This window comes from Pantherophis guttatus, chromosome 6 (genome assembly GCF_059756535.1).
Source record: "Pantherophis guttatus breed Tessera chromosome 6, ASM5975653v1, whole genome shotgun sequence".
NCBI lineage: Eukaryota > Metazoa > Chordata > Lepidosauria > Squamata > Colubridae > Pantherophis > Pantherophis guttatus.
This window is the reverse complement of record NC_142068.1, coordinates 69,327,028-69,350,330: the sequence shown is the minus strand read 5'-3', so window position 1 is coordinate 69,350,330 and position 23,303 is coordinate 69,327,028. Positions and strand designations below refer to the sequence as shown.

The 23,303-nt window shown below is 34.6% G+C and overlaps 1 protein-coding gene across 9 annotated transcripts in view; it reads right to left on the bottom strand.

Annotated features, from left to right (window-relative positions):
- Positions 1 to 23,303, bottom strand: part of PLCE1 (phospholipase C epsilon 1) — a 137,556-nt gene that overhangs the window by 70,849 nt on the left and 43,404 nt on the right. For 7 of the 9 annotated variants that reach the window (XM_034430402.3, XM_060683014.2, XM_060683013.2 and 4 more), the window contains one exon: positions 11,276 to 11,534. In XM_034430402.3, coding sequence (XP_034286293.2) covers positions 11,276 to 11,534 — 259 coding nt within the window. Of the gene's footprint in view, positions 1 to 11,275; positions 11,535 to 13,222; positions 13,347 to 23,303 lie in introns of those variants that run through there. The other 2 variants (XM_087871711.1, XM_034430408.2) reach the window with 2 other exon arrangements.

The window sequence follows — 23,303 nt, the reverse complement described above, 5'->3', positions numbered from 1 at the left end:
AGATGAGGTGACAAATAAATTTAATGTTTTTTTAATGATTTCTTTACCCATTCACTACAATTCCTCCCTTCAACATACCATTCCCAGCCCCATACAAATATATAAAGTATTTCTTTTAGCCTTCCCTCAGTTCATTTTCATCTTAAATTGTTGCATAATTTTATTTTTAATTCCATTTTCTTTCCTTGCTTATCCCTATTCACTAACTTCCACAACAAATGTTTATTTCCATCAAAATTATCTTGCAGTCTGTTCCTGTTTTAGTTTTAACTGTGTCTTTGTCTAATTCTTCGTTTCTATATAATATACAATATATTTTCCTCATTCTATTTTGTTATAGTAATAATTCTCTTATACACCCTTTTTTTCTTCATTAACAGTCTTTTTCACTTCATAATTTCACTAAGCATTTTCCCACACAGTCTATTAACTTAATCCCACATATTTCATTGGCCTTCCATAACACATTTTTTTTTTTACAAATCAATTCTCATTGAGAATATTAACCAGCACAAAGCGAACCTAAGATAGCCTCAGGTTGAAACTAAAAGGATTAAAATAAATTGCAGGGTAAGTACAAAAAAATAAATGTTAAAAAGCTTCATTTAAATTACAAGCCATTTTGGCTGAAAAAATGCAAGTCAATAAGATAGTACTAACGTAAGTCATATTTCTGAATTATCCAATTACTTTTTCTTGTCTTGTTCCCACCCATCTTTTCATGTTACCTAGCAAAATAATTTTTCCCTGGATCACACTTATATTGTTCTACAGTTTCTCAGTACTGATCTTTGGTTCTTTCAAAAAACCAAAGATACCCGGCACATTTTCCCCAAAATTTAGATATTCTCAACACTTTGCCAGGTGAAAACCAATGCAATGACAAAATTCAGAAAACAAGGACACCTTGAGGGTAATGATCTCTCTCAGGCAGTGTGATTTAGATATGATGTTTCTCTTTTCAAATTTCTTTCAATTTACTTATATAACATTCAAAAATTTGCCTTCAGAAATGAAGAGGGATTGTACTACACTTTTTGACAACTGCCAACAACAACGTGACGTCCAGTTTAACTCCAGAAAAATCCATTTATTTTATCCATGTTTGGCTTCTTCCAAAACTACCCGAGTTACTAAAAATGTAAATACTTCCTCCTGAGCTAATCGTTATCTTCCAACTTATCTTACCTCACACGTTGTTATGAAGATAACAGTAAATTTCTAATGCCTGAGAACAAACAGGCCCAAAAATTGTGAAGAACATTAAAAACTATTTGTTTTACCATGGTCTCCAAAAGGTACTGTTTGTCCTCGCTGCACCTTCAAGTCATTCTTATGATGAAAATCATAACACTGGAAGAGAAGAAGTTATATAGTCTTGTCTCTGTAATATAACAGACAATAGCCAGCACTGCAGCTCTCCTATGCCAACAGAAGGTGGTATTGGCCCATTCCTGTTCTCAGAGTTGGTGAAGATGAATATATTATTACATCTGTAATACTAACTGGTCTCACCTTGGATTTTTTTTAAACAAAACAAATGTACTTAAAGAGATAAAGTTTTAAGAAAGTGCAGCAGAAGCAATTTAGAATCTTTCTCAGAGTTAAATAATTCTGAAACAAAATTCATCTACAGGATACCTTTAAAAAGGGTAGTCTTTTCATACTCTGATATTTACAACACAGATTTCAAGGTTTATGTTCCATCTCCTTTAATGCACCAAGTACTGAACAGAAATAGCAGAAAGTTATTTCATCCCCAAACCCCCAAAATTTAAATCTTAGACTGGCTATTGTTGACCTCACTCCATTCCTGAGAGGTCTGTAAGGGGCATGCACAGAGCACCAGCGTCCCTACCGTCCCTGTCCTAATGTTCCCTTTAATTGTATTCATTTTTGTATTCAATTCATGCTTATATTTATATATATTATCTAATACATACTCGACAAATAAATAAATAAAATAAAAATAATATAACTTAATATAACTATATATGCACTTGCACTGGCGCTACAATTTCTATATTTTGCTATATGATGTTGAGATAACATCACGATGCCGTCACTATTCACATATTTTTTGTTCAGTACTGATAAAGCCTGATAAACCATCCCTCCAAGGCTTTGTGATAACAGAATAACAGAGTTGGAAGGAATGTTGGAGATCTTCGGATCCAACCCCTTGGTCAAGCAGGAAACACTATGCCATTTCAGACAATGGTTATCCAATCTCCTCTTAAAAATTTCCAGTGATGGGGCACCCACAAGTTGGAGGCAACTTGTCCCACTGATTAATTGTTCTAACTGTCAGGACATTTCTCCTTAGTTCTAGTTCTTCTTGGTTCTCGCCTTGATTAATTTCCATCCATTGATTCTTGTACGGCCTTCAGGTGCTTTGGAGAATAGCTCGACTCCCTCTTCTTTGTGGCAGCCCCTGAGATATTGGAACACTGCTATCATGTCACCCCTAGTCCTTCTTTTCATTAAACTAAACATACCAGGGGTGAAATGCTCCCAGTTCAGACCGGATCGCCCAATCCGGTAGCGATGGCGGTGGGTGGTTCGGAGAACCGGTAGCTAAAATCCCTGCGGCCCCCCACATGCCCAGCTGAGCCGCACGATCATCAGAGGCTTTTTTTTTTTACTTTTAAAAGCATTTTTTCTACAACCTCTTCTGATGAAAAAATACTTTTAAAAGTAAAGAAAAAAAGCCTCTGATGATTGCGCAGCTCAGCTGGGATCATCAGAGGCTTTTCAAAGCATTTTTTTCTGCAACCTCTTGGCCAAAGAGGTGGTAAAAAAAATGCTTTGAAAAGTCTCTAATGATCCCAGCTGAGTTGCCTGATCGGCAGAGAGGCATTTTTTAAAAAGCCTCTCTGACGATCCCAGCTGAGTTACCTGATCGGCAGAGGCTTTTCAAAGCATTAGAAAAAATGCTTTGAAAAGTTAAAAAAAAAAAAGTTGGCCACGCCCACCCAGTCACATTACCCACCACCACCAAACCACGCCCACAGAACCAGTAATAACAAATTTTACATTTCACCCCTGAGACATACCCAATTCTTGCAACTAATCCAGTCCCTTAGTCATCTTGGTTACTCTTTTCTACACTCTTTCTGGAGTCTCAACATCTTTTTTATATCATGGCCACCAAAACTGGATGTAATATTCCAAGTGTGGTCTTACTAAGGTATTATAAAATGGTATTAACATTTCACGTGATTTTTATTCACATGAAGTGTTAATACACTGGTTTATACACCACTGGTTTATACACACCAGCTTAATACACCAGTTTACATTACAGAAGAAGCATAGTTTTTAAAAAATTTCTTTTAGCCTTTGAGGATCATGTCTGGAATGTACCATCTAACGCTGACTTACCTTTGGAACACCATAAACCATAAACCACTCTCTTTTCCAAAAGACTTCTGGAAAGCTGCAGGATCTCTCCTATAACATTTGAATGGCATGGACCAGAGGAGGAACGAAATAATCTCAACTTTTACAAATGTTCCATCTATGAACAGAATGTTTGGCAACTCTTTACTGTAGAAATGCAAAAGGGTCACTGTGAGTTACTTGCAGTGTGTCCATCATGTAATTAAGGTATTTCCATTCTGTGACCATTAAAGTGACTTTTTTTCCTAATGGATCAACAAAACCATGTACAACTTCTTCATTGGCAAGATTGTGATGATGAATATGCATACAGTCTAATAACGTTGTTTCAGGATGATGTTGCTATTTATGAAAACCAGCTTCTGAACTTAATGTTTGATTAATGTAATTTCTGACCTTAACAAGTCATGCATACAAGCATACTGTAAGATTTGGGTCTTAGCTATCAGATCTTAAAAATATTTTTATTCCAGAGGAATTGTTTTTCCCCCTGGTTTTAGTTAGTTTGTTTTGCACAATGCACATCACAAGCAGAACAAAAAGGAGGCAAGGAAAACGCAGAACTGCAAATTGCATGGTGACATTATAATTTTTTTAATACTAAATTCAGCACCTATAATTTATTAACAGTAACAAATTTATAATCAAAAAGGGGATCCCATGACACTCTTTTACCAACATTACCAAAAAGGAAATTCTGGAAAATTCCCAAACTGCAAACAAATAAACAAACAAACAAAAAGACAAATATAAGAGGATTTTTTTTTAAGTTTCTTCTATTTTAAGAAAGCTAGCATTAATAAGAAATCTTTTGATCCAATCTAGTACGCTGTCAACAACAAAAACAAAAAATTCCTCAGAGAAGGAAAGATATACTTGGTCTCATAACTATTAGTCTAATCATGACATCTAAAAATAAAAAATCCCTTTAGGATTTTTATTAATCGGTTGCCAAATGTACGTTTTGTTCATGTGTTTCCTAACTATTAAAAAGAAAGGAATTTTTCATACTGAATACATAAAAAGTCAAAAGGCATTAAAGACAGCCCACAGGGGAGAGGTCATATTTACAATAGTCCACTATCATTTCAGAAAGCCATTAAGGAAAAATAACTTTTTTTTGTTCTTGGAAAAACATGTATATGGAATTTAATATAGATTGTTTTAAGCTTAGATTTAGAACATGAGCCAACAGATTATTTTTTTTAAAGTGGTGAAGTTTCTCCCTAACACCTATTCTGCCATTTTCATGTTTGTGCCGTCATTGGAGGTTTTAATTTTTATATATTTATAGAAAAAGCAATGTGATTTGTTGCCATTTTCATATTAAAAATAGAGTTCATCAGATGGTTTTTTGTTCAAATTGCTTAGATCAAATTATATAAATGTTCTATTCAGCTTTAAGTATATTGCACAACCATGTGATGAGGGCATTTTTAGAATTGTAGTGACATTTTCAGACATTTTCAAATAAGAATTTAGTCTAATAGTTTCAAAAATGCTATTTATTAGGTTAATTCTCTAATAAATACAATAAATTAAAATAATAAAGATTAATATGTAGTCACAGCTCAGATTCATCTATTTTCAATCTGAATATTACAAGTTCAACAAATATCCAAAAATAATGAGACACAGTAGGGTGTTAATAGTAATTGTACAGTAAAAAAAGAAAAAAAGGTCCTCCCCGCAGAGATGAAAATTGCTTTGGCAAAATTGCTTTGACACTTATAAATGATGTACTGCAGTGAATATTACATTGAACAAAACATATTGAAAAAAATTGAGCATTGCAGTCAAAACCCCAAAATCCAAAAACATATTCTAGCACTTGAATCTTACTTGATATAAGAGTCCAATAGCGGTACTGCACCACTAAAAGTATCATGAGCTGTGGTAGCTCAGTGGTTAGAGTGCAGTACTGCAGGCTACTTCTGGCTGCCTGCAATTTGGCAGTTCAAATGTCACCAGGCTCAGGATTGACTCAGCCTTCCATCCTTCCAAGGTGGGTAAAATGAGGATCCAGATTGTTGGGGGCAATAGGCTGACTTAGAGAGGGCTGTAAAGCACTGTGAAGCGGTATATAAGTCTAAACGCTATTGCTATTGCTATCATTACCCATTAAAAAAAAGTAGTGGTAGCAATACAGTACACAAGCAATGGCTATGAGGAGGTACCAATACTACAGGTAGTTCTTGACTTATAACTTGTCACTTAGCAATTCTTCAAAGTTACAACTGACCTGAAAAAGGGAACCTATAACCCAGATTGAAGTTACAACTGGCCTGAAAAAGGGAACCTATAATACAGATCCCATCTGCATTCTGGGCACTCAACTCGGTTATACCTTCAAATAATTGTATCATCTGCTTCTGCTCTTTACGTCTCAACTATAGGTAGTCCTTGACTTACAACAGTTAGTGACTGTTCGAAGTTACAATGCATTGAAAAAAGTGACTTATGACCATTTTTCACACTTACAACCATTGCAGCATCTCCATGGTCATGTGACTGCAATTCAGACATTTGTCAACTGACTCACATTTATGACAGTTGCAGTCTCCCAGGGCCATGTGGTCACCTGACAAGCAAAGTCAATGGGGATGCCAGATTCACTTAACAACTGTGTTACTAACTTAACGACTGAAGTGATTCACTTAACAACTATACCGGAAAGATTGTAAAATGGGGCAAACCTCACTTAACATCTGTCTGACTTAGCAATAGAAATTTCGGGTTCAGTTGTGGCCAATTGTGGACTAATTGTATCAGAAATACATATTTACAGGAGCCAGAAACTGGAGGGATTATTGTTGTTTTAATTTATTATAAACTAATAATACAGGGCTAAATTCTGATGTTTTTAGGTACAAAAAGAAAAACCCATTGGTGATTTCTTTATACCTCTTTTATAAGCAATACTTTCCATAAGAAATATGGGGGGGAGGAAACTAAGTATACTGTATTCATCCAATTTGCTATTAGTTATAACTGACTTATTCCTGCTGTCTGACTGGAAACAAAATTTGCACTTCTATATTAAAGAAGATTAGCCTCCACCTGTTTGTGAAAGAACAAGCTCTGTGAGTGTTAATTGAACCAAAAGGAAAAAAATCAACAGGAAATTGTTTATACAAACCCTGCTTTTTTGCCATATTTCTGCTCCAAAGTGTCCTCTTTCCAAGTCTTTACAGAGCATTATTTTTTATAGTCAACTATAATTTAAATCTGCTCATCAATGACTAAAGTGAAAATCATAGCTAGTTCAGTACTACAAATAGCATGAAACTGTTTAATTGTTAATCAGATTGTATTAAAATAAAAATATGTACAACAATATAAATTAAACTCTGGTGAAACGTATTATTCTTCTGGTGAACACATATTACAGGTAGTCCTTGACTTATGACAATTCATTTACTGACCATTCAAAGTTACAACAGCACTGAAAAAGTGACTTATTTTTCACACTTACCACCTTTGTAGCATTCCCATGACCATGTGATCAAAATTCAGATGCTTGGCAACTGGTTCATATTTATGAAGGTTGCAATGTCCCAAGGTCATGTGATGACATTTCGCAAACTTTTGACAAGCAAAATCAATGGGGAAGCCAGATTCACTTAACAGCCATGTTACTAACTTATCAACTGCAGTGATTCACTTAAAACTACGGCAAGAAAGGTCGTAAAATGGGGCAAACTCACTTAACAAATGTCTCAAACAACCAACCAAAGTTTTGGGCTCAATTGTAGTCATAAATCGAGGACTACCTGTATTTAAATTCTTTTTTCAATGAATTAAGTTACTATTGATTAAGTCATTATTAATTTTGTCAATGAAATAAGTTATTAGCACTAATTTTTCTTTTTTTTCCCCCCTCATGCAAATAAATGAGTAATAATCTTGTAAACCATGGGAAACTCCTAAAAATTAATATCCTTTCTACAATCCCCAGTTACCACAACCCTTGTTTGCAATATTGTATAAGAATGCTATATGACATTCTAATATTAAATCTGGGCAGCTATTATTATCTAACTTTCTGGAATCCTCAAGACAGTGCCAAGAATTCTAGATGAAAAATAGCAGTGTAATTAAGCTTACCCAGTGGCTTGTTAAAATCTTGGTTACCATACTGTGAGAAAACAACCAGTAGACATTTTGTTCTGATTTTCCAAAATTTGGTTTGAAGGACAGAAAAAAAAATGTTTCAGGATGATCTGTTCCCCACATCATAACTCTACACTTTCTCTGGTAAATATATTTTCTCCTCAGTATTGCAATTTGCACAGCTATCACTGACTGTGATATTCAAACAGGGCAAATAAGGATTCAAGAGAACTTGAAATTATCTGTTATGGGAGAAGGAAAAAGCAACAAGTGCCATCTAAACGAAAATAATTATTCCTGATACAAAATTCCTAATATCCAGTAACATTACCAACACGGACCATGGTTATAATACTGAACATGTAGTCATATGTATTAAATAAAATACATTAGTATTAAAACAGACTAAACTAAATTCATTACAATTAAATTTTTACAGCATTTAAAATATTCAGAAATATAGCCAAAATCTGTCAAAAATGATTTTAAAATACATATATGTTAGATAAACTTTCCACAAATAATTTACAGCAACTGACTTTGAAATCCATACCATTATTTCTATCTCAAAAACATTTTAAATGAAAAAGACATGAGATATATAAGCCATCAAGCTTACCAGTAAACTGAATTTTTCTATTCATTTTCTTATAAAATGTCAGTTTGTACAGATGCTTTCCAAAGCAGAGAAATAAAACACGCTACATTTACTTGCATTCACTGTTGTGCAACAGCTGAAACTAAGAACTATCAAAATACACAATTAGAATACAATGTGTAAGTCACAAAGGCAAGAGGCATAAAGGTCAGGTTACCTACTTACCAGATAAAAGCGGAAACACTATGACTGCAACAAGATAAATTATACTTTTTTTAAAATTACAAAGACTAGCATTTGATTTAATTACAAGAAAAAGACAAACACATTTATGCTACACGGAAATCAATACACCTGGAACAGACTCAGTGATGTCAAAGTGTTCTAATAATCAATACTGTACTATGTTAGTTTTCATACATAGCAATAGGCAATAAATCATATCCTTTTAAATTGTCAAAATATATCAGAAATCATAATCATGATTATTTCTAAAAATTCAAACATGTTCCTAATTAGTACATGACATATTTAGGTAGGGGTTTGTTTTTGTTTATATTATCAAAATTCCAAATTTATTTTGAACTAATTATTTTTTCAGAGGAAAAGGTTAAAATTAAACTATTTAGATGAAAAAAATATTTTCAAAATGAAGAACTGTAAAGATTTCCACCTAAGAGGTCATTGATTATATCTTCAAAGTCTAATGAAGTATAAATGAATACACATTTTGTTCATTTTAATACCTCACATATCAAGATATTTACTTGCATTAATTCTGGTCTACATGAGTATTTATCTCTTCATGCAAAAACAAACACCATTATTTTTATCATGTGGCAATATGATGCATCTTTTGAACTTTAGTGCAAGATATTAAAATGAGTTCAATAATTTTGACAAATGTGACATGATTCACAAAAAATATCAATAATATAATACTTTGGTTCTAGTGGAATGAAAGAGTAACAAGGATAGCACGATTATAGTATCAGGAAGCAGAACACTGGCAAACAAATTGCTTAATATTTTAAGTTATTCCCTAAAGTGTTTGATGTGCTTAAGTACACAAACAAATCATGTTTCTTTACTGTGCTGCCCATTAAAAAGAAATTTGTATAAATTAATAAAATGATTAGGAGTGCTAAATAATCTTAGAAATAGAGGACCATGGCAAGAATGACTCTTTAAATGCCCATTATATATTACCGTGTTTCCCCAAAAATAAGACCCTGTCTTATATTTTTTTTGTCACCAAAAAAGGCACTAGGTCTTATTTTCAGGGGAAGTCATCCACTGACTAACCTCACTTGTGCGTGTCATACACACAGACACCCATCTCCTTTTTGCTGTCAGAGGGCTTCAGGAATTTATGTAGGGCTTATTTTGGGGGTAGGGCTTATATTGGGCGCTAGGACTTACTTTCAGGGTAGGTCGTATTTTCGGGGAAACAGGTTACCTAACAAAACAGTATAGGAGAAAAATAGCAAAAAAAGGTAACGTTTTAAGAACATAATATCACAATACATGGTCGAAATCATGACTTTCCTAAAAGTATTTCCCGTGTGTTTGGGGAAGATGTGATTGGAAAGTAGGGAATGGAGTGTTTTAAATATATTCTTACTCTTACTCTTACTCTTCTCTGTATCCTACAATCTCCCAATTTGCTATAGAGAAGCAACCATTAGGATCTAGAATCTGATTTAGTAACGTATTGTACAGTTGTAGAGATACATACATTAGTTTTTCAATAAACGTTACAGCATTTATTATAGCAACAACATACTAGATTGACAGCGTTATACAAATCAAGACACTAAAATATAACAATGTTTATTCATTGAAGTTTTATGTTAATCTACTACATTCCAAAACTGAACAATGCATTTATTTAATTCCTCATTTTATAAATCTTTTGACCATCAGTTTTCAGGAACATAATGAACACCTAATTATTTAACACCGAAAGAGACATGTATTCTGAATTTATCCAAAACAATGAGGACTGTACTTTCATTAAGAACCACTTTGACATGGAGTCTTACTTCACTATAAACTGCAATAAAAATACACTTAAGTATCTTTACCCAGTGCTTTGAGACTTTATAATCTAAAGCAGTTAACATTCCTAAAAGCATGAAATTTGAGAGACTCCACAAAATAATATATTTATGGACACTAAACTTTACCATCCCTGGTGAAATGGCATATCTATGAAGAGGGATTCTTTTTTTAAAAAAAGTCAAAGAATATATAATCCATGTGATGAGATTAATCATATTGGCTATAGAACCTAGATACAAAAGAAAATAAAAACAACTTGTTCCGAAAACACCATGTCAACTTCCCAGACCTAATGAATAGATGCTGATTAGGTCAGCTTGATCACAATCTGCAAATTCTGTATTTATATTTTGATCATTTTTAGTAGGAAAACGTTATATCACTATACATCTATTTATGGGCAATCTTAACATCTATTTATGGGCAATCTTAACATATATTTATGGGCAATCTTAATCTGGTATTTTACTTGCCTTTAAATTATCGGTTAAAAATGTTGTGAACAGCTTCTCTGCATTCTGAAGATAAAAATCAGAGTCTCTGGGTTTCTTTTTTTCAAAATAATACTTATGGAAAACTTAAAATATCCAACATTTGAACTCTAAAAATGTTGGCTTTTATGTGTGTATGCGTATATATGCATTTGTGTGTGTATGTATGTAAGGATATGTATACATGTACAGTATATGTGTCTGTGTGTGTGTGTGTATGCCTATGTATTACAATATATATGTATGTATACACACACACACACAATAACAACAACAGCAACAACAGCGTTAGAAGGGACCTTGGATGTCTTCTAATCCAACCCCCCCACTCAGACAGGAAACACTATACCATTTCAGAAAAATAGTTCTCCAATATCCTTTTAAAAACTTCCAGTGTTGGATTATTCACAATTTCTGGAGGCAAGTTGTTCCACTGATTAATTGTTCTAAGTGTCAGGAAATTTCTCCTTAGTTCTAAGTTGCTTCTGTCCTATACACGCATGCGCGAATGCACACACCATTTGGCTTACCTATGGCTCTTTGGAGAAATATTCCGCATATAACAACTTTCACAAGCAGACCATCAGAAATTATATAACTTCATTACCTTTTAACATGGTCTTTCCAGTAGATCCTCCTGAAATGTTTAAGGTGCCACTTCTTGCTCCCAGAGATATAGTAGTTTCGAGTAAGGCTCCACTGATAAAGTCTGAAAGAAAAGTTCTACTTAAAGTAGCCCGGTACTCAGGAGCTCTTTGAGGACACGGGGTCATGCAACATGCATGGTGGCATGGCGTTAACAAAATCCTCACTGGATGGAGAAAGCAGTCCAAAGAATCTTCAGCTCTTTGTGTTGACCCGAAGAGCTGAAAAACAATATCAGGGTGAATAAACTGAGTTCTGTGTTGAATTTATTCTTCAAGCATAAAAATAAAAAAGAAATAAATCTAATTTAAGAAAGTGCTCTTTCAGGAAGCTTTCATATAAGGCTTTCGCTGACTTTCATTATGCTGTCTTACTTACGTAATTTTGGACTCCAGATAAAGACTGTCATCCGTGTGTCTTTCCTGATACCCCTTACCCACCCTCCAGCATTACTGTTCTTTTTTTCTTATTGGGAAAATAATCTGTTAAGGCAACATTCCAGAATGGATTATTAGCACTCGGAGGCATTTATATAGGAACTCTTCTGGAAATAATCAAGACATTATAAACAGCACTGCAGTGTCAGAAAAGATGAAGATATGACACGGCTGCCGAGAGCTTTGTACTGCAGAAGAGAAAACCAATTGTAAATGGATTTTAAAAAGAGTTTCCTATGGGATAGTTTTACGCATTACACAAAACTACAGTGTGAAGTCACCCAGCCAGGCTTCATGCCTAAGGCAGGACTAGAACCTATAGGCTCTTGGTTTCTAGCCTGGTGCTTTAGCCTCTAGGCCACAAAACCAAAACACCGCACTTCCTCAAAATAGCATCTTTACTGGACCACAGGAACCTTGACCAAGCTTACTCCACTACAATAATGGGTTTCAAAAAATTTTACTACCAGTTCTGTGGGTGTGGCTTGGTAGGCATGGCATGGGAAGGATACTGTAAAATCTCCATTCCCACCCCACTCCAGGGGAAGGTTACTGCAAAATCCCCATTTCCTCTTCAGGAGGCAGAGAATAGATGGAGGTGGGGCCAGTCAGAATTTTTACTACCAGTTCTCCGAACTACTCAAAATTTCCGCTACTGGTTCTCCAGAACTGGTCAGAACCTGCTGAAACCCACCTCTGCTCCACTACTAATATATAGCCTCCCAGACAATATTGGGAATATTCCCAATAGAAGAAATTGACTTATCTCATTTCTTGTGCTGAGCCTGCTTCTTTTTTTACTTTCCTTTTGCCATTGTATTTGGGGAAGCAAAAGTGAAGGAGAAACTGGGAGCTGGTTTTAACTATGGAACATGTATTTGTAAGAGTTTCATTGTACAACAGCATAGTTTCAGTTATGGGATTTTACAGGGAGTTCAAATATTGTCCATTTTTAACTGTTCCATGTTTTTCCAGGGTTTTTAATTGGGGAAGGTTTAAAATGAAAAAACAAAAAAGTTCCAAAATGTATACTTCTAATTAATACAGTGTTATTCACTATATTTAAATCAGAACTGTTTTGATCACATTAAAAAAATATATAAAACTGTAGTAATAGCAAAAGGGAAAGATTACAATTCTGTAACGATAACTAAGCCACAAAATTTGGAGGCTGAATTTTCAGCCTCCAAATTCAGATTGCTCCACATGTAAGTATGGTGAAACATTCTTGAACTGCATTTCACATTTTTTAATTCCTAAATTTATATTTAATAAATCATTCCCAGAATATCTCTTGGGCTGGCCTCAGTTTTATTTTCTACTGTTTTTCTCAAAATATTTGGATAACAAAAGTGATTTCAAATTGCTATACTTTTCAAAATATTAATATTATGCAACCTACGAAGTTGATGGATCTTGCTTTCTTGCATTGAGTTTTTCTTAACTACTGATGAAAAAAAAAAACGACCTACTGATGCAAATCTTGTCTGCAGAAGCAGGAGACAGTAGCTTGCAATCATAAAAGGAGACAACCAGGCACCTGTCTCCAGAACACAGGAATTTCTTCAACTGTCTCTAAAGAATGTATCTCTCACCTTTTTTAAAAAAAAAATAGTATCTGCTTTCTACATGGGAAAGGAATTTGATTAAATTTAGGTCAGAAAAAGATAAATAAAGCATATTTCCTTCTAGAGTCTAAGGTTTAAGGGATGTGTGCTTCAGTATTTTATTGTATATTGTACTGTATTATTATTTCATCTTTATCCCTTTATCCCAAAATATTTATCCACAACCTGGTATGCAGCTGAAGATGGCAGTGATCTATATATTCAATGGAGCTTACTTCTGATTTGCATGCCTACAATTAAATGAAGGATATGAATTGAATTGAATAATTTATTTGGCCAAGACACACAAAGAATTTGTCTCCGGTACAGAAGCTTTCAGTGTACGTGCAAAGCAATGATAATCATCTTCATAATACAGTGGGACCTTAGTACTCAACTGCTCTGAAACTAATGGAATTTGGCACATTTTGATGCAAAATTTTTGTCCCAATACTCATTGTTTGTTTGGTATTCAATGCACAAGCTATAACTTGTTGGTGTCGGCTGCCTTGTGACTCACTACATTATTCCTAATGGGAAAATTTTGTTTGGTACTCATCATTTTTGGTACTTATCCAATCTCCCGGAATCAATTAACCCCCCAGGCCATAGCCTATTCGAAACCGGGTCACACAAGCAGCAGGCCAGCACACGTGCACATATGTGCACAACTCAACTTGCACAAGTTGAGCTGGGTGCGTGTGCTAACCCGTCACTCGCGCTGCCCGGTTCCCCTCTCCCCCAAAATGAGCAAAACTCACTTAACAAATGTCTCACTTTGCAACTTACATTTTGGGCTCAATTGTGTTCATAAATTGAGGACTACCTGTAATCTACTCAAAGTGTTCTTGTTACTGGATGGATTTAAAGTTCAGTTAAGTTATTTAGCACACCATTAAAACAAAACGCTTGGCCTACTTAACAACATTTACAGAATTTTTAAAAAAATGTTTTTACAGCTAGAATACAGACGTACGACCACAACTGAGCCCAAAATTTCTGTTGTTAAGTGAGACATTTGTTAAGTGGATTTTGTTCCATTTTATGACCCTTATTGCCACAGTTGTTAAGTGAATCACTGTAGTTGATAAGTTGGTAGCACAGTTGTTAACTGAACCTTACTTCTCCATTGATTTTGCTTGTCAAAAGATCGCAAAAGGGGATCACATGACCTTGGTAAACAGCAACAGTCATAAGTATGAACCAGTAGCCAAGGATATGAATTTTGATCACGTGATCATGGAGGTGCTACAAAGGTTGTTAATGTGAAAAACAGTCATAAGTCACTTTTTTCAGTGCCATTGTAACTTTGAATAGTCACTAAATGAACTATTGTAAGTCAAGGACTACCTGTATTTCCTCAGTTTGTACTTTAAATGTATTTTAGTTCACTGCTTTTTCACATCAGAGAGAAAACCAGATAAATACTATAGTTGTTGGCATTTTAGGTGATGCTTCTACCACACAAAGCTCATGAGCTGGAACGTAACTATTTTAAAAAATCACTTCTGTATTTAACTAGTGTTTATTTTTCTGAGTTTTTATTATTAAGTCAAGTACTATCTGAGACTTAAAATACATTTGAAAAACTTCAGCCAGTTATGCTTGTAATTTCTCTGTAATAGCTGAAGGACTCCAAAGAGAAGTTTGCACATTGTCCTAAACGTCATTTGAAATCAATTATTGGATTTCACCACTGCCCTGACTGCTCCTTAGAAAGCCAGATCCTGAAGATGAAACTCAAATACTTTGGCCACATAATGAGAAGGGAGGACTCACTGGAGAAGAGCCTAATACTGGGAACAATTGAGGGCAAAAGAAGAAGGGGACGACAGAGAACAAGGTGGCTGGATGGAGTTACTGAAGCAGTCGGAGTGAGCTTAAATGGTCTCCGGGGGATGGTAGAGGACAGGAAGGCCTGGAGGAATGTTGTCCATGGGGTCGTGATGGGTCAGACATGACTTTGCGACTAACAACAACAACAAAAGTAATTCTAAGAAGCTTGTTTTGGAAAAAAACTCTATGTCATCTATCTATCTATATATATATGTATAAAAGGCTGTGTGTATGTTCCAGCATAACTCTGGAATGCCTCAAGAAATTTCGACCAAACTTGGTACACAGATGACTTACCCTCTGGAAACAAATACTGGGGGTGGGGAAAGACACCCCTGGGGTGTGTGTGTGTCTGTGTGTGTTCCACATCACTCTAGAATGCCTGGGCTGTTAAGGAGAGTGAGTGCGGCGTCCTAGAGTGGCAATTGTTTGTGATGTCAGTTCCTTCACAGCTTCGTCTGGAAAGCCAGCCATGATGTTCGCCCGGGAAGCGCCTGATGTTCCCTTCTCTTGACAGAAGGCACCCCCTGGTGGACTTGGGGCAAAGTGCCAGGATCATACACAGAGCGGGAAAGAGAAGCACATGGGAGGGGGAAGGGAGAGGGCAGGGATGATGGGCATGGGAGGGAAGGGAGAGGGCAGGGGGAAGAAAGGCCCCTCTCAATGGCCCCCTGGTGTGTGTGTGTGTGTGTGTTCCAGCTTAACTCTGGAAAGCCTCAAGCAATTTCAGGATTGGGATAAAGAAATACCCAGGCAACGCCAGGTTATCAGCTAGTAAAGTAAAGAATAAAAATCCCATTATATTATATTCAGAAAATAAGGTACTAGCTTGTTTCTCAGAAGGGTTAAGACTGGAGATATTTGATGTCTACCACTTGTACGTAAATCAGTTTTGATTTCTGAGAGTCATGAAAACACCAATTATCTGAAGTCACAAAATGAATTTCCAGATACATATATGAAAAAACATGTTCTGTATCATTTTTCATTTATGATTTTTTCCCCCTCAAATATCACCAACTTGTCTTTTCAGCATTTAAAATCAAGGAATGTGTAAAACATTCTAGTACCCATATCTATGATGGCCTGACAGAATGAAATGAACAATACCTTATTGAATTTTATCATTTGAATTTCCTATTTCCCAACTTTTCAGGGAAAACAAGAAAAGGGCTAAAACAATGTGATTGATGAACAAGATGAATAAAGACAGTGCTAGCATGCACCATTTCAACCCTTTAAAGATCATAATTGTGTGTATTAAAGGGCCCAACAGGGATACAGTATATCTAACTTGAATTTGAGTATTTGGGTATAATGCCATACAGGTAATTAATATCAATAATTTGTTCAAGCTGTTCTAATTTAATCAGTAACTTGCTTCTAGTTGTAGGGTCAAAGATTGTGTGAAAATCAACACAGGCATCAAACAATTTCTTTATGGTATCTTTTACATTGACTTGATTGTTGACTCTAAATTCAGCCTGTTCCTCTGAATTCATATTATGATAACCCAATTCTCTAATATGTTAACTAAATATTTGGCATAAATTTTGCATGGTTGTGATTCTAACATATTTTCTGGAAAGTCTCAAATTACCTTTTTTATATATATACTGGGATCACAACTCTTTTTTGCCAACCCTGGGGAGAGGGTCTGAAGAATTGCTGTTATCAAAAAATGGAATGGAATGAGTAAAAAAAATAATAATAGTTATAATAGAATTTCACTATTCTTAAATGAAAATCTCCTACCATTATCATAATATCCACCAGAAATTTATCTTTTAATACATCCATTGCAAACCTAGTCCTGATTTGAAATTTGGCACTTTTAGTAGGCATGTAAACATTTAGTAGTATGGGTCATTTATTATCATCAATTTCACTATCATAAGAAAGGGATTAAAATTCAGATTTATCTGAGCTGTCTCCAGATTCCACTTCCTATTTAACAAAACAGACATAGACCCACCCCTAAAGAGCAGCCATAGAGTGTAATTTCCATGGTCAAATAATTCACAATCTAAATCCTGCTAAATAAATTATGTCAGTATGACTTTCTGGGATCCAGGTTTTTTTACAAACATACTATATCATGGGATTTTAATAACTATGAGGAACTCTTATCAGCAGTCTGAGCATTCCATTCTGCTGCATTCCAAACCAGGATGTGAACTTGAAGTTCACAGCTTAATTGTAATTTGTTATGTGAGATTTTCCTTCCAATTATAAATCTAGCAAGACAAATTACATTTATAATTTATGTGTTTTAATAGACTCAGTTTAGTTTGGCACATGGGGACCCCCTTTTTTTTTTAGTGCAAATTATTTCATAATCTGGACTGAAAATCAGATCAGAACCTAAAACAACTTCATCCAAACATGTTTAATTTAATCACATTGATTTGTCTTCTAAAATTAGGAGGCAACTGTAGGTATCCTACAGATTGAATTGCATTGGAAGTGATTATGGGGAGTTATTTGCAAGTGGTTGTATCTGTAGGTGGGTTCCTGTATCTTTAATAGGGTAAGAGGCTCTGTCCCTTGAAAAGTGGGGCTATTTAAATTATTTTCACATAGATTCAGAAGGTTAATCTCCACTACTACTCTTCTCAATCAAAGTTATAGGGTCTTTGTGGTCTTTTCAGTAGATTGATTTCATTAAGGTGTTTTTGGCCAGTAATGCTAAGCTTGCTTTGATCTCCGCTTCTTTCACATTACGGTAGGCATGACTCTTTTGGGGTCATCTCCTTCTTCTCAGACCTTTTAGGATTAGGAGGGAATTGAAGTTGTTAACTCTCTGTTGATGTTGCAGCTCTTCTTTTCACCAAAACAATTGGGCTATAATACCAAAATTCCTAAGAATTATTGAATTGTAGAAATTAAATGTATCTAAAGGAATTAGAAAAGTAATTACAAAGGTGCAAATAATATCTAGTACTCCAAACTCTTTGTCAGAAGGAAATACTGCTCTTACACTGATAGCCATCACCAGAATCAAAAATTTCTAATGCACTTATTGTAACACCATTATAATGCAAATATTCCACCTTCATTTATCATCTGAACTGAATCTAAGAGGACTAAATGTTTGAAGTAGCTGCACAAAATGATATCTTCATTCCATCTACAGAAATCAGCCCCTGGGTTTTGAAAAGTTAATAAATTTAAGTTTGGCTTTCACAAGTTGGAAATAGCATCTGCTACGTGGGACATCTTCTCTCTTTCCCCTCAAAAGAGTGAAGGTTTTTGCAAGTTAATTTCGATCATTTATTTTATTGGCTGTATTGTCAGAATTAATTTCACTTACCAATATTAGACATTTTAATCTTTTTACAAATCTTACGTCTTTATTAAGTACTTTATTTACCCATCTTCATCTTTGATGACTTTTTAATTGTGTATGTTCTCTTTGCTGCTTGCTTCCAACAAAGGTTTATGAAGATTTTTATAGTTCAACTTAGGTCCATACTTCCTATTCTTGCTTTTCCTTATTTAAGTTTCCTTTTGTGCCCTATTTTTCCTATACTAAAATGTGCACGTTTACTTTCTTTGTCCTCTTCTTGGTATTAGACAGAATCTGAATTTGATAATGGTTATGAAATGATTTATTATTATATGTTTATCTTTCTGAGGTCTGATCATTTGACAAATATGGTCAATAAATCATTTTAGGTAGACAGAAATTCTTTCATTTGCATTATCGGATGACTATTCAAAGCAACATTATTGCTGTTATTCTCCTAAATTTCTATTATTTTATGGAGATAGGAATCCTTTAAATCATGTGCTGATAATGACTCACAAATCATATGTATAATGGGGTTGTATAAGTGTTTGTTACCAGATGGTTTGCTTTACACTCAAGCACATGATGGTATTCTTGGTGCACTATTATTCATAATAATTAATATTTTTGTGTTCCTAAGATTTAACTGACTCTAAGCAATGGTTATTTCAATTCCAATGTGGCACATCCGTTTAACTATAAATACCAATAATGTCTGTCCAAGTGTAACAAGGGTCCATTTAACTTAGCGTATTATTTTTTGTACCTTTTTCCTTCGTATCAGTCATTTGCTCACAAACGTTTATTGGAGTCACACTTCTAAAGAAGGCTATAATGGTTGATTGTTTTTGAGATTTAACAAGCATATCAACATCTACAGTTAAAGGACACACTTCCTTTTATTTGTAGCCAACCCAAGTAAGAATTATTGTTTCAATGCCTCCTAGGAGGTCTTCTGTCATAATTTTCAATTTACAATCACGTTGAGGAAGTCTTTTCAGATATTCTGCATAGAGATAATCCTAGTCCATTGCAGCCTATGTTTGCAATTTATTATTCCTATTCTAATTATTTCTGCTAATAAAACAACCCAGTTTACATGTCAAATTTCACAGACCTTCTGCTTGAATCTGTAGCTGATCATAATTTCCAAAAGGAAATATCAAAGCCAATATGTGTTAAATCAGCCACAGACACACAGACACTCACGAAGTCATAGGTATTTTCTATTTCTTCCTGCTGTTTCTGGTCTTCTCTCTCTCTTTGAAGCCCGAGTAAGAATTGCCCTACTCACCACTAAAAGTATAGTCCGAAAGAAGAGATAATCTAAGATATAAAATTTAAAAACTTGACACCTTTATAAACTGTTTTGCTGCTGATTCTGGGCTCAGTGGTGGGTTGCTCCTGGTTTGCCCCAGTTTGAGCAACCGGATGTCATCAAAAACAGTCTGCACGTGCACAGAAACGCCACGGACTCGCAAAGCATGCCTGCCCGCCGCTACCAATAGCGAACTGGTAGCGCTGGGATTTGAAACCCACTACTGTCTGGGCCTCACTCAGAAGTCTGCATATCATTACATAACATAAAAGGATATGATTAATAGTGAACCCACTAAGATTTAAAACTATTTCCTGAGTGCAACCATCCATTTTATGGGTGGCTAACTGGTCACATAGGGTGGGTCCCAGTTACACAATTGAAATGTTTCACTTCTTGCTATTACACATAATTAATTAGTGGATTGCATGACACATTTCTTGACAAAATATCTATCTTGTGTAAATCGTCTCTAGTTTTTCAGGACACAGTTACCTATATATACACCTAAAGCAGCCAGATTTTTTTTAATGATAACTTTGCAAATTCTTTTAGAATTTTTGAGAGTCTCCCATAAGATGTTTTCTTGAAATGTGCTGAATTTCTGACAAAGCAGAGAGGAAATGTAGCATCTTTCCAACTTATTGTTTCTTCCAAACAAAGCAAAATCCAATCCAGTTTTTCAAACAAAAACTAAACATTACCAAAAAGCCCTTTCATTCTTTTTTACTCAGCATTTGATTCTTGAGTATCTATTGTCTTTTAGATCTTAGAGCAAATTTCAAAGCAGGACCATTTCTGATCACCTGAAGTCAATGGAAATCAGTTGCAGAGAGGGAGGTCTTTGTAAATTGAGGGAGGCGGAACCCACAATGAAGACTTTATCAGACATACAGGTATACATAAATAAATTAGCATGCAAAGATTCCATGCTGGCTACTAATATATTCTATCAGTTTGCAGATCTTCAAAGTTTGTTTTCTTTCCCTGGAACTTGCAACCCAAGAACAAAATGAAGTCCTGTTTCTAAGTGTCAGAGCAATGGCAATCTATTTAATAACAGGCGCTTCCATACATGGGCAAAAAACATTGTTTTCAAAGTTTCCATTCAAGCTAGATGAACCCTTCCTCAGCAAGATAAAAGTGTTCCCACTGAAGGTCATCTGCATTGCTTAACATATTCCTAATTTCAATCCTTTGTAGCTTTGTAAATATGTATATAGTTAATTCTGTGAAAGATGGTGGATTGAAGCCACTAACACCAAAATTCTTATTCAAGCAAAGCAATACAATTATAGCACTTAATGACAGGTTGGAGAATGAAGGGAGGAAGGTTCTTCTATGACAAGTTCCTTCACTCACTGTTCTTTTTTTAATATTGAATTTTTTAAAATATTCCAACCTCTTTCTCTGTGTACACAGATAAGTGTGTGAAGCAAACAGATATACACTGAGTTGGAAGATTCAATTTGTTTGCCCTCAATTGAACTATTGGCTTGAGAAAGTTGTAACATTCACAATTTGAATTTAAAATGGAATAATAATTTGGTATCATTAGATCATTTATTATACTCAATATATAATCCCTAATAGAAGTAGATTTCTATTTCATTAAAATAAAAGGAATTTCAGCATTGGTACGCATGTGATTATAGCTTTATAAATAAATTAAAATTTTAGAACATATCTGAATTTGTTCTCACTCAACAAATAAAATATGCTTAAAAAGTGTAATTAGATACTAACGGAGTTAAAATACTACAGATAGTTTCTGCTATGGACAGTAACATATCAAAGGTTTATAAGAAAGCTTTTCTGAGTTTCCCCACTGGAGTTCAATGTCATATGAGGCATCACTCTCTGAATTTAAAACATCTGGCTTAGGGCCAGGAGAACAAAAATACTTTATATTAACTTCTCTTATCCTCTGGAGACTATTACAGAGCCAGGAGCTGCAACTCAGACATCTATGAGATTTATTTTGCTTTATAAGTGTTCGTTTCAACTGAAACTTTTGTATATATTACAACTTGCTTGCAAAACTTCATAGACACTTCTATTTCTCTAAGACATATTGATATTGGGGGTACACCACTACTATGACAACTCTTCAGAAACATAAAACTGAACTTCAGGGAAACATGGGATGAAGTTCTTAAACAGCTTTTTAAAGTAAGGAATTGCTTATTTAAACTGACTCTCTTCCATTTTAACAGATGTCAGTGCAAGCAAATAAAGGCTCGGGGACCTAATCAGACAAACACACATAAAGTAGACTTAAAGTACTTATAGGACTAGGGAGCTAATGCCCTTAATAGGGCAAAAAGAAAACTATTAACTACTTTACCACCGGCCTTCTTATTTCTTATCAAATAACAGGATGTGTAATGATTACAATAATATGTGACTTTATTTTCAGAGGAAAATTAAAGAGGGCTGAGGAAGCTAAAGTAAATTCTTGCTGTTCAAGAAATTTAAACAAACCAGGTATAGATCAGTAGTGTATTACTTCTGAAAGATAGGGACAGCATTAGGCAGTTTAGTTTTTACACTGTAAGTTACTTTTGTCCTCAAATTTGGTAATGGTTCTAAATCTCTGCGCCTCTCTTCTACTATGTATGATTTTCTCCTTTATTGGACAATTACAGGTCCACCGGCTGCAAAGTAGTGCTGAAATATTTATACAGTCTAAATAAAAGGGCAACATTACTTAACATTGGAGCCTTAGCAGTGAAATAAAACCTATTTGCAGACCTGCTCTGGAGAGCTAAACTATTCTCCTATTGTTGATCCTTAACACCAATTTTATTCATGCTTGCTCAAAACAAGAACAATTTATTTTTCCATAACTAGGTACCTTATTTTATTTTCATATTAGGGCATTTCACTCTAATGCAGGCCTCTGGCATCTATCTATTCTGGATCTCTGGATCTTTCTTTTTAATTTCACAACTATCTGCTTTTTTTTCTCTGGGCCTCTTTTACAAATCTTAAACCTCCAATCAAAGATAACTTTTCTCATTTTAGTCAAAATCCTGACAAGTTTAATATCTCAAGCAACTTTTTGTTGAGTTTATGAAATTACAAAAGTAAAAAACTTGTTTTATTATCTATTATGTGTGTTACTTTATATGATATTATAATAAGCTTATGATAAACTGTATGCTATTATGTATAAATTCACTCATATACAAACACACATACACAAGCACACACAGAGACTATCCTTTTTTTCCGAGCACTTTAAGTTGTAGCATTCACTAAGCAGGTAGACAAATACAATATTTAGGTTGTAGGTATCATTTTTGATTGGAGGCTTTTGTGATTGAATGCTCTTCAGTAGAAATGGAATACTATTAACAAAAACCTGGCATATTGGAGAGTAAGCTAAGTTTAAATTTTTTAAATTATTATTGATTTCCACTGTGCATATAAATTGAAGGGCATTTAATCACGTGAGTCTGTACTTACATATTCAAGGGGAAGGTTTGCTATTTTAG